We start from the raw sequence: 12,665 nt of genomic DNA, 5'->3' as shown, positions 1-12,665 counted from the left end.
TAAATGTGTGTGTTCTTATCAAATCAACACATTTCACAGCATTGAACGTCAGATGTCATAGATTTATTAAGCATACAATAATTAAACATACATTTAACAGCAGTACTTAGGAGTTTTAGCTAGAGAATTCAAACTCATGACAGTTCTGAGCTTGGTATACAGATTGATCAGACTTTAATCAAATTCTAAAGCATCTGTTCCAACACCCGCTTTTTATACCTTTTTCTCACCCCTTCTACGTGACACTTCGCGTGATTTATAGTTACATCTTTGATTATGTATCATTCAACACTGATTTAATTATGTACTGTCCTTACAGCTACAGATCTGTAAACATCTGTTTCTAACTTCCTTTCCTTGACTACAAGAATCACACTCCCTAACCTTCCATGCTATAGACTGTGGGCTCTCTCAGGCAGGTGCTTATCTTAAGTAAGGCTTCAAGGCCGTTCTTCTAATGAATGAACAAAGGGAACTTTTCTGCCTGTCCCGTGTCTATGCTGCTGAAGTTAGTAATCCTTTCTTATCCATGTCTCCTACTAACTTTTCTCATTAAACCGGTGGTTACAACCTTAAATTGCTGTTTACTTCTATCTATTTTATGATATTAAATTTAAGAATCATACTTCCCTACTTACAAAGGCAAAAAGCGAACATTGCTACAATATAAAGAGCAGTATTATATTGGCGCACTGCAAGTCCGTCTGATTACCCCTTTCCTTACAGTATCAATCCGCAAACTCCGTGCACTAAAGGGGATACCTTCCACTTCTATAAGCCAGGAACACTCATTTGGAAATTTCATGCCTCCAGCCCATGAGTTTCTGTCCATTCATTTTAAGAAGCAACAAATTTATACTTGAATACTTTTAAGACAGGAACATTAAGACAGACTGACCATGGGGAAAGTAGTGGGGATTGGACCTGACGATGTCAAAGGGGCTGTGTAGGGTCAGGGAGGAAGTTCATGGGCATGAATATGGTGGGTGGTTGGGGCCTAAAGGTTATACACACTGAGAAATGTGTACTCAGACCTAATATTCCTACATGCTTGGCAAAACATGATCATGGTATGGTCCGCATACTAAGAACAATGTGCAGGACAGGTGACCTGAAATATTTTCTTAATTACTATTGGTGTCTCTCCAAAGTTCTAATTATATATATCACATAACTGAAATGAATGCTATATTAATGTGCAAAGTTATTGAGATTTCTTAATTTATTAGCCCATACATTTTCATAAAATTGTTAGTTAGGTAAAGATTATTTTAAAATTAGTTATACAAAGTAGGATCTAGAGGGCAAGGAGACAGCAGAGTGACTTTCTTTTGTTTTTTTAATAAGTTGTACAGATAAATATTAAACGTTGTCACGGTGACGGCTGTGACACAAGGATTCATGGACTTAAGACTATGGGATATCAGGTAGTGAAGAAACCCGGAGTGTCGGTGTCTGATGCTTCTGCGATTTGGTACTTGAGCTTACTAACAACGTTGGTGACTGCTTCCATAGAAACCAACCCCGACCTGGCACAAAATGTCCTACGAATAACACAGTAAGTCGTTCTAATTCCTACGTTCAAAACGTTTCTAATTGAGCCAGGGATGGGTAATTCCCAATCTCACGTAGTATGTGACGTAAGAAAACTACAGGAAACTCTCAATTTACCGGCACCTAAAATAACCGGAAATCTGTTAACCGGCAAAATTCAGGAGTTGGTTCAGGTAAGTTTTACTTCATATTAGTGGCCGTTCCTGGATCTGTGGCTGTGTAACCGGGGTTCCTGCACCTGTTGCTAAGCAACAGGGACGCCTGGCTCTCGTACCTTTTACTCCGGACTTTTTGATAAACCGGTACCACACCGGTCCCGTCGGTGCTGGATAAAAGAGTTTCCTGTACTAGGCACTTGGTCTAAGCGTTAAACAAAACTTTAATCAACTGTTTTACAACATGGAGGTCTAGTTGTGTCCTTCACTAGTTTCTGTTGAGTATGTCCTGCGCAAGCTGGGCCCGTGCCCGAGTATTTATACTCTCCCTTTACAGCGCCACCCGTAGGCCGCTCAGTATTATTTCATAAGTCTTTCTTTCATGAATGACTGATTTATTGTCAGTATGAATTGGTGCAGAGTACTTTTTTTCTCAGAGTGGTCAGTTGTGGCGCCAACAGCACTGATGTCAGAAGAATAACTTGCTGCTTTTCCCTTTTTTCAGAAAAGCACTGCAGCACATGCCACCCCTGTCCCTCACCGCCGGATCCACAGAGCTGCCCAACTTCATGTCGTCAAACGTTCTAGAGAAAGTGGACAGTTTCCTCATCAGGATTGCAGGGTAAATTGTGTGTTTGGATAGTATAGGACCTGCTGTCAGAATTTGAAGTGATGAATAGAATGCAATGCTAATAACTCCCGTCAGTTTTGTAAACCTCCGAGAGCTTTGCGTTACTCTAAATCTGGCCTGTTGTGTCTCCCTCATGTCCTTTGCCCCACCATTGGCGGCCGTGCCTTGATGTCGAGGCCCTAAGCTCTGAAATTCCCTCCCTAAACCTCTACCTCTTTCTCCTCCTTTATGTGGCTCGGTGTCAAATTTTGTTTGATAATTGCTTCTGTGAAGCACCTTGGGCGGCCCATACTTTGTTAAAGTTGCTGTATAAATGCAAGTTGTTGTGTGTTTATTAGCTTATTATAACTTCCATAATCGCAATTGGTCCCAACAAGACCTTTTTTGTGACCTTCATGGCTATAGTGGATATCCAAATGAAGCAACTTCAGACATAAATCTTACTTATCCCTCTCTGTGATGGTATTGGTGACTGTCCTTTTTATTAAAAAAAAAGCTGTAGTCCTCAGTTGATACCACATCGAAGATTGTTATGTGAAAACCTCAAGGCAGTTGCTTGATGTTTGTAGTTAAGAGGCCTCAACGATGTGTTGCTGAGTGCGAAGGCTTTAGCTTCGATCCCTGGCCTGTTGTTTTGTAGTGGGGGAGGAGTACAACAATGTACCTCTGCCTCTGGGTTAAAGAGGGGAAATTGACCACATTCTGGATTGCAATCCAGTAACCCCCTGCTGGAAGAAGTCTGGCTCTGTCAACTAACTCTCGGATACCCCATGGCCAGGCGTGTGCATGAAGAGTTGCTGAGGACCGGTGGCGGCTGTAGAAATGTAGCCCAGAACAAGTCACTGATTCATGGAATGGTATCTTTTTATGTACATCAAGGTCTATGGAACAGTTTTGAAATAATGCATAACATCACCTCTGCTTGCTTCATTTATACCTGGATTTATTGTACCAGTAATGCAGGGTGGGACAATGCAGTTTTGATGTCTTAATCCTGCTCAGCTGATGAATTGAACCATATTGTACAAAAAGGTGCCGCGTGGAAGCCTGTCATTTTACTGGAGAAGGAGGGAGGATTGAGGAAGGGGTCCCGTCACCCGATCTCTCAGAAGGCCAAGTCGTGGTGGTCTAGGAGCAGATTGGTTGTCCTGTTGGCAGGAGGGAGGTGTAACATTGAAAGGATGTGTGAAGGGCAGAAGGCAGGGGGTTGGTGCCCTGCTGCAACCCACTCTTTTATATATTAAAAAAAAATGTTTACAAGTCCATTGTTTGTGTTTCTCTTCTCTAACTTTGTAATGTACTGACTGCAGCATTTTTCCAGGGTCCTCAATTACACTTTTGTGTGATAAGATGGCCCAGTAATACAACCATGTCTTACTGTAAAAGTAAGATATCTTGAAAAGTTGCTTTAACAGTAATATGTAACTGAGGGCTGCATTGAGGAAATTGGGCTCGACCATTTCAAAATAAATGGAAATTTCCTCTCTTCGCTCATTTGACAAGATCCCTTCAAGAAAAATGGAACCAATTTAATACTTTTTTTGAGCTGGAGATGGACACTAAACTTTGATCCTAGAAGAAAATGCCTCTATATCTAGAGTTTTCCAATTGTACACTTAAGTTGGCACCGCACAGCAACCTAGCAGCCTGAGATACCAGTTTGGCTTTCGATATAGTTCAGGCATTATTCTGAAACTTTTCACTCTGTCAAGGCTACATAATTTATGAGCTTTGTCCATTTTTAAAGTTATTCATTCTCTGGATGTGAACAGCACTGGCATTTAATGCCCTAAGTAGGTGGTGGTGGGCTGCCTTCTTGAACCATTTGAATAGTAAAGACTGGTGCCTTTCACGTCCCAAAGCACTTTACAGCCAATGAGGTTCTTGACCAGCCAGTACAATGAAGTACTTTTGAATTGTAGACCTACGAAGGCCAACATACCATTTGCCTTCTTAACCGCCTGCTGCACCTGCATGCTTACCTTCAGCGACTGGTGCACAAGAACACCCAGGTCTCTCTGCACTTCCCCTTCTCCCAATCTATTGCCATTCAAATAATCTGCCTTCCTGTTTTTGCCACCAAAGTGGATAACCTCACATTTATCCACATTATAGTGCATTTGCCATGTTTCTGCCCAATCACCCAACCTGTCCAAATCGTACTGGAGTTTCACGACATCCTCCTCACAGCATACCCTCCCACCCAGCTTTGTGTCGTCTGCAAATTTGGAGATATTACATCCAATTCCCTCGTCCAGATCATTAATATATATTGTGAACAGCTGGGGTCCTAGGACCAATCCTTGCGGTACCCCACTAGTCACTGCCTGCCACTCGGAAAATGACCCGTTTATTCCAACTCTTTGCTTTCTGTCCGCCAACCAGTTCTCTATCCAAGTCAATACCTTGCCCCCAATCCCATGTGCCTTAATTTTGCACGCTAATCTCTTATGTGGGACCTTATCGAAAGCCTTCTGAAAGTCCAAATACACCACATCCACTGGTTCTCCCTTATCTATTTTACCAGTTACATCCTCAAAAAATTCCAGTAGATTAGTCAAGCATGATTTACCTTTTGTAAATCCATGTTGACTTTGTCCGATCCTGTCACTGCTTTCCAAGTGCTCTGCTATTACATCTTTTATAATGGACTCTAGCATTTTCCCCACTACTGATGTCAGGCTTACCGGTCTATAATTCCCCGCTTTTTCTCTACCACCTTTTTTGAATAGTGGGGTAACATTAGCTACCCTCCAATCCAGGGGTACTGTTCCAGAGTCTATCGAGTTCTGAAAGATGACCAGCAATGCATCTACTATTTCTAGGGCCACTTCCTTAAGTGCCCTGGGGATTTATCGGCCTTCAGTCCCATCAATTTTCCTAACACCATTTCCCTACAAATACTGATTTCTTTCAGTTCCACCCTTTCATCAGACCCTATGTTCCCTGGCATCTCTGGGAGGTTATTTGTGTCCTGCTTTGTGAAGACAGAACCAAAATATGTATTTAGTTGGTCTGCCATTTCTTTGTTCCCCAGTATAAATTCCCCTGATTCTGACTGCAAGGGACCTACGCTTGACTTCACCAATCTTTTTCTCTTCACATATCTATAAAAGCTTTTACAGTCAGTTTTTATGTTCCCTGCAAGCTTACTCTCGTATTCTATTTTCCCTTTCTTAATTAATCCATGGGATGTGGGCGTCACTGGCAAGGCCAGCATTTATCACCCATCCCTAATTGCCCTCGAGAAGGTGGCGGTGACCACCTTCTTGAACCGCTGCAGTCCGTGTGGTGAAGGTGCTCCCACAGTACTGTTAAGTAGGCAGTTCCAGGATTTTGACCCAGCGACGATGAAGGATCAGCGATATACTTCTAAGTCAGGATGGTGTGTGACTTGGAGGGGAACTTGGAGGTGGTGGTGTTCCCATGCGCCTGCTGCCCTTGTCCTTCTAGGTGGTAGAGGTCGCAGGTTTGGGAGGTGCTGCCAAAGAAGCCTTGGCGAGTTGCTGCAGTGCATCTTGTAGGTGGTACACACTGCAGTCACGGTACGCCAGTGGTGCAGGGAGTGAAGGTTTAAGGTGGTGGATGGGGTGCCAATCCAGCAGGCTGCTTTGTCCTGGATGGTGTTGAGGTTCTTGAGTGTTGTTGGAGCTGCACTCATCCAGGCAAGTGGCGAGTATTCCATCACTTGTTACTTATGCCGTGTAGATGGTGGAAAGACTTTGGGGAGTCGGGAGGTGAGACAGCTGCTGCATAATATCTAGCTTCTGACCTGTTCTTGTTGCCAGTGTTTATTTGGCTGGTCCAGTTAAGTTTCTAGTCAATGATGACCCCCCCAGGATGTTGATGGTGGGGGATTCGGTGATGGTAATGCCATTGAATGTCATGGGGCGGTGGTTAGACTCTCGCTTGTTGGAGATGGTCATTGCCTGGCACTTGTGTGGCGCGAATGTTACCTGCCACTTATCAGCCCAAGCATGAACGTTTTCCAGGTCTTGTTGCATGCGGGCATGGACTGTTTCACTATCTGAGGAGTTGTGAATGGCACTGATCACTGTGCAGTCATCAGCGACCATCCTCATTTCTGACCTTATGTTGGAGGGAAGGTCATTGATGAAGCAGCTGAAGATGGTTGGGCCTAGGACACTGCCCTGAGGAACTAGGACACTGCCCTGAGGAACTCCTGCAGCGATGCCCTGGGGCTGAGATGATTGACCTCCAACCACCACAACCATCTTCCTTTGTGCTAGGTATGACTCCAGCCAGTGAAGATTTTCCCCCTGATTCCCATTGACTTCAGTTTTACTAGGGCTCCTTGATGCCACACTCGGTCAAATGCTGCCTTGATGTCAAAGGCAGTCACACTCACCTCACCTCTGGAATTCAGCTCCTTTGTCCATGTTTGGGCCAAGGCTGTAATGAGGTCTGGAGCCGAGTGTTCCTGACAGAACCAAACTGGGCATCAGTGAGCAGGTTATTGGTGAGTAAGTGCCGCTTGATCGCACTGTCGACGACACCTTCCATCACTTTGCTGATGATTGAGAGTAGACTGATGGGACGGTAATTGTCCGGATTGGATTTGTCCTGCTTTTTGTGGACAGGACATACCTGGGCAGTTTTCCACATTGTTGGATAGATGTCAGTGTTGTAGCTGTACTGGAACAGCTTGGCTAGAGGCACAGCTAGTTCTGGAGCACAAGTCTTCAGCACGATAGCCGGGATGATGTTGGGGCCCACAGCCTTTGCAGTATCCAGTGCGCTCAGCTGTTTCTTGATATCACGTGGAGTGAATCAAATTGGCTGAAGACTGACTTCTGTGATGGTGGGGACCTCGGGAGGAGGCCGCTATGGATCATCCACTCGGCACTTCTGGCTCAAGATTGTTGCAAATGCTTCAGCCTGGTCTTTTGCACTCACGTGCTGGGCTCCACCATCATTGAGGATGAGGACATTTATGGAGCCTCCTCCTCCGGTTAGTTGTTTAATGGTCTACCACCATTCACGGCTAGATGTGGCAAGACTGCACAGCTTTGATCTAATTTGTTGATTGTGGGATCGCTTAGCCCTGTCTATAGCATGTTCCTTCTACTTTTTAGCATGCATGTAATCCTGTATTGCAGCTTCCCCAGGTTGGCACCTCATTTTTAGGTACGCCTGGTGCTGCTCCTGGCACGCTCTTCTACACTCCTTATTGAACCAGGGTTGGTCCCCTGGCTTGATGGTAATGGTAGAGTGAAGGATATGCCGGGCCATGAGGTTACAGATTGTGGTGGAATACAATTCTGCTGCTGCTGATGGCCCACAGCGCCTCATGGATGCCCAATTTTGAGCTGCTAGATCTGTTCTGAATCTATCCCATTTAGCACGGTGGTAGCGCCACACAACACAATGGAGGCTGTCCTCAGTGTGAAGACGGGACTTCGTCTCCACAATGACTGTGCGGTGGTCACTGCTACCAATACTGTCATGGACAGATGCATCTGTGACAGGTAGATTGGTGAGGACGAGGTCAAGTACGTTTTTACCTCGTGTTGGTTCTCTCACCACATGTCGCAGGCCCAGATTGGCAGCTATGTCCTTCAGGACTTGGCCAGCTCGGTCAGTAGTGGTGCTACCACTCTTGGTGATGGACATTGAAGTCCCCCACCCAGAGTACATTCTGTGCCCTTGTTACTCTCAGTCCTTCTTCCAAGTGGTGTTCAACATGAAGGAGTACTGATTCATCAGCTGAGGGAGGGCGGTAGGTGGTAATCAGCACGAGGTTTCCTTGACCTGAAGCCATGTGACTTCATGGGGTCCGGAGTCAATGTTGAGGACTCCCAGGGCCACTCCTTCCCAACTGTATACCACTGTGCCGCCACCCCTGGTGGGACAGGACATACCCAGGGATGGTGATGGAGGAGTTTGGGACATTGGCTGAAAGGTATGATTCTGTGAGTATGACTGTCAGGCTGTTGCTTGTCTAGTCTGTGGGACAGCTCTCCCAATTTTGGCATAACTTTCCAAATGTTGGTGAGGAGGACTTTGCAGGGTTGACTGGGCTGGGTGGAAGGTTGACGTGCCTTTAGTCGGTGCCGAGGTCGATGCCGGATGGTCCATCCGGTTTTATTCTCATTATTGTTTCTTGTAGCGGTTAGTTACAACTGAGTGGCTTGCTAGGCCATTTCAGAGGGCAGTTAAGAGTCGACCACATTGCTGTGGGTCTGGAGTCACATCGGCCAGACCAGGTAAGGACGGCAGATTTCCTTCCCTAAAGGACATTAGTGAACCAGATGGGTTTTTACGACAGTCTGTCAAGTTTCATGGTCACCATTACTGATACTAGTTGTAGTGTAGGAAACGTGGCAGCCAATTACGCACAGCAAGCTCCCACAAATAGCAATGTAATAATGACCAGATGAGCAGTTTTTGTTATCACAGAATCTACAGTGCAGATAGAGGCCATTTCGGCCCATCGAGCCTGCACCGACACATATCCCACCCTATCCCTGTAACCCCATGTATTTAATCCCCTAACACTAAGGGTCAATTTATCATAGCCAAATCAACCTAACCTGCACATCTTTGGACTGTGGGAGGAAACCGGAGCACCCGGAGGAAACCCACGCAGACACGGGGAGAATGTGCAAACTCCACACAGACAGTCGCCCGAGGCCAGATTTGAACCCGGGTCCCTGGCGCTGTGAGGCAACAGTGCTAACCACTATGCCACCATGCCCCGCCCATGTTGATTGGATAAATATTGCCCAGTACACGGGATAACTGAACTCCCCTGCTCTTCTTCGAAATAGTGCCATGGGATCTTTTACGTCCACCTGAGAGGGCAGACGGGGCCTCGGTTTATTGTCTCATCCGAAAGGCAGCACCTCCGACAGTGCAGCACTCCCTCAGTACTGGACTGGAGTGTCAGCCTAGATTATGTGCTCAAGTTTCCAGAGCGGGCCTTGAACTCACAACCTTCTGACTTAAAGGCGAGAGTGCTGACCCGCTGAACCACGTTTGACACTGGTGTGAATAAAACTGAGTGGCTTGTTAGGCCACTTCAAAGGGAAGTTGAGAGTCACATATAGGCCAGACTGGGTAAGGGCGCTAGGTTTCCTTTGTGAGTCAGTTGGGTTTTTACGACAATCCGACAGCTTCGTGGTCACATTTACTGAACCCAGTTTTTTGTTTCCAGATTTTTAAAACTCAGTTCAAATTTTCAAACTGCAATGGTGGGATTTGAACTCACGGCCTCAGGATTACTAGTCCAGGCCTCAGGATTGCTAGTCCAGGCCTCGGGATTACTAGTCAGGCCTCGGGATTGCTGGTCCAGGCCTCGGGATTGCTGGTCCAGGCCTCGGGATTGCTGGTCCAGGCCTCGGGATTGCTGGTCCAGGCCTCGGGATTGCTGGTCCAGGCCTCGGATTGCTGGTCCAGGCCTCGGGATTGCTGGTCCAGGCCTCGGGATTGCTGGTCCAGGCCTCGGGATTACTAGTCCAGTAACATAACCGGTACACTACTGTATCCTAATTGAATGCCATATTGAGTATTCTAGTACAGTTGGAATTTTATGATTTTTGTGATTGGACTGAGGATGAATTTGGAATAGATTTGTCGAGAACGTGAAAGTGTGACTAACTGTGCCAAATGCCCTGATTAGGCACGAGTTAGCTGCTGTACAAAATGTGGTGTGCATTCTTTTGAGTGCCTCAGATGATGGCCCCTCTTCGACAGCAGTAAGGCAATTCCATTACCCAAAACACAGAATATAAAATTAGTGCAGGATTCGGGAGGATTTTGTACCATAGAAAATGGATCCAATTTTGATTCATTGCCATATGAGATAAATTAGACCCCATTTAGCTAAATCCAAATGCATATGTTAAGTGTTTTAAAAGAATACCTCTCTATCACTAGCACACCTGGATTTTGTTCATATTTGTAACACCATTTGTTGAAAATGTATACAAATCCTTGTGAATATTTGATGAGTGCAGTATTTCGGAATGTTTTATTTTGATTACTTTAGGAATACTTGGTTGCATTGAGAAAGTTGCGGAGTGGCGATGTATTCCATGACCTGCATGTACAAGAAGCTATTTGAAGTAGTCGTCTTTCCACCTCCCCCCCCCCCCCCCCCCCCCACCCCCCAGCAATCTTGTCTTAATTTATTGTTGAGCAATATTCGTTTGCCGTTTCAGTTGCTGTGCTAGTCCTGAAGCAGAGTTGACGCTCCTGGCTTTTGCTTTGGCCAGAGGAAGCATTGCCAAAGTGATGACATCGCTTTTGACCATCAGTGACCACCTAGACATAGAGTACGAGGCATCCCCACTCCTCGCTGCAATGGCATCTGTACGACTAAACCAGCTTCAGAAATATGGTCAGTCTTAATGTGCATTTTGTTCAATAAAATATTCTTTATACAGTGAAAAGGTCTTTCATTGAGATCATCCATTGAGCCTACTCCACTGAGCTGATTACAGGAAACTTTGTGCTATCCGGCACCGACGGGACCGAGCTGTTGCTGTCCCATCAAAACTGCCGGACAAACCAGCGCTAATGTTAAAACATACAGAAGCTTTTGAGCTCCGTATCTAGCAACAAACCCTGTTGCTTAGCAACAGCTTCGAAACAGTCGGCTGTAGCTTGCAAGCGTCTCTGTAGCTAAGCAACAGCTTTAGCTAGACTTTGCAGAGCCTGACTAGTGGAAAAAAAAGCAACGAAAAGAAAAAAAACTTACTGAACCGACTCCTAAATTTTGCCGGTGGTTCGAGCATTCCGGACAGTTAACCTCCGGATAAACCAAAGTTTCCTGTAATAGAGCTGCCAGACCTATCTCCCTCACTGCTACTCACTTATTGTTGTTCATTTAGTATGCTAGAGTGTGTGTTCCCTCCTGTGCATTTGAAGATTTAATCTTCAGTACTTGCCAGACCAGCTAAGTATGTGCTGCTATTACTGTAGTAATCATGAATTAGCAATGGCCTACCTTTGAGTGTCAGCTGTGGCTCAGTGGGCAGCACTCTCGCCTCTGAGTCAGAGGTTGTGGGTTCAAGTCCCACTCCAGGGACTTGAGCATAAAATCTAGGCTGACACTCCAGTGCAGTGCTGAGGGAGTGCTGCACTGTCAGAGGTGCTGTCTTTAGGGTGAGATGTTAAATCGAAGCTCCGTCTGCCCTCCTCGGGTGGATGTAAAAGATCCCATAGAAGTTCTCCTCGGTGTCCTGGGCAATATTTATCCCTCGCCTAACACTACCAAAACAGATTATCTGGTCATGGTCACTTTGTTGATTGTGGGATCTTGCTGTGCACAAATTGGCTGCTGCGTTTTCTACATTACAACAGTGACTCCACCTCAAAAGTACCTTTGAATTCGCTGCAAAACACTTTAGGGCACCCTAAGGTTGTGAATGGTGCTTTATTAAAAAATAATCTCAAGGCGCGCAAACATAAAAGGGGCTTTTTCATTTCTAATGGTGGTTATAACATTGTGGCTGTGTCTGATTAATCACTCAGTGATCATGTCCATTCACCTTGGAGAAATTATTACATTAATGGGCCTCAGAAAATGTAACACTCAACCCCCATTTAGGAGGTTTTTTATTAGAGAATTGAGAGCCAGGTACATGCGGCTGGATGGTTATAATGTTCTCCATTGATGCTTTAATTAAAAGAAGGTGCAATGTGCGAATTGAGTAATGTGAAATTTAAGTATTTGTCATATCAATTGTTCATTATTCATGCTTCACTGTATAATGTAAATTTCAATCACGCTCTCCACTGTTGTAATTACTGTCTCATCCTCAACCTTAAAGTCATTCAAATTCTGCTTCCTGCAGTCTCCATACATCACAGAAGTATGGCCTAGCTTAATAGATTTGGGAAAAACCATGTGCTTAACATTAAAATGCCTTAATGTTGTAGATGGCCAATGTCGTATTTGGTCTGAGAAAAATATCTGGTATAAAACTCCAAATCTCAGCGCTGTGGATTCTTGGTCGTCTGAGCCAGCACTAATTGGCTCAGAGAACCCAACTACACCCCTCATTGTTGAGATCTCTTTGCCATTACCCGCTCTGAAAGAGTGTCCTCACTGCGATAGTGTTGGCACTAAGTTCGATGTAAATCCAAGGCAGATTAATTGCATCCGAGCCGTTCAAGGAGCTAATTACTGGTCTATTATTGAGCACCTTATCAAACAGTTGGACAAAATCAGACTGATATTGGACGAATGATATTGCCCCGTTCCCATTGAAGTAGCCTCAACTGTTCGGGCGAAGTGGATGAGAATTTCTCAGGAGCTCTGCACATGGTCCTGGGGTTATTGCCCTCTTTTTGTTTGG

General features: G+C 45.2%; 1 protein-coding gene across 1 annotated transcript in view; it reads left to right on the top strand.

The window, feature by feature from the left end:
• The window catches only part of LOC147102034 (zinc finger ZZ-type and EF-hand domain-containing protein 1-like), a 58,417-nt gene extending 45,759 nt beyond the window's left edge, over window positions 1–12,658 (top strand). The window contains exons 6-8 of the mRNA XM_085964187.1: window positions 1,348–1,558; window positions 2,215–2,331; window positions 10,524–12,658. Of these exons, the coding sequence (XP_085820313.1) occupies window positions 1,348–1,558; window positions 2,215–2,331; window positions 10,524–10,713 (518 nt within the window). The 3' untranslated portion in view covers window positions 10,714–12,658. The remainder of the gene's footprint in view (window positions 1–1,347; window positions 1,559–2,214; window positions 2,332–10,523) is intronic.
• Window positions 12,659–12,665: the final 7 nt, after the last annotated feature.

This window comes from Somniosus microcephalus, chromosome 22 (genome assembly GCF_052327205.1).
Source record: "Somniosus microcephalus isolate GS21.2 chromosome 22, FLI_Smic_1.0, whole genome shotgun sequence".
Taxonomy (NCBI): domain Eukaryota; kingdom Metazoa; phylum Chordata; class Chondrichthyes; order Squaliformes; family Somniosidae; genus Somniosus; species Somniosus microcephalus.
The sequence above is the reverse complement of the archived record's forward strand: the minus strand, read 5'-3'. Positions and strand labels throughout refer to the sequence as shown.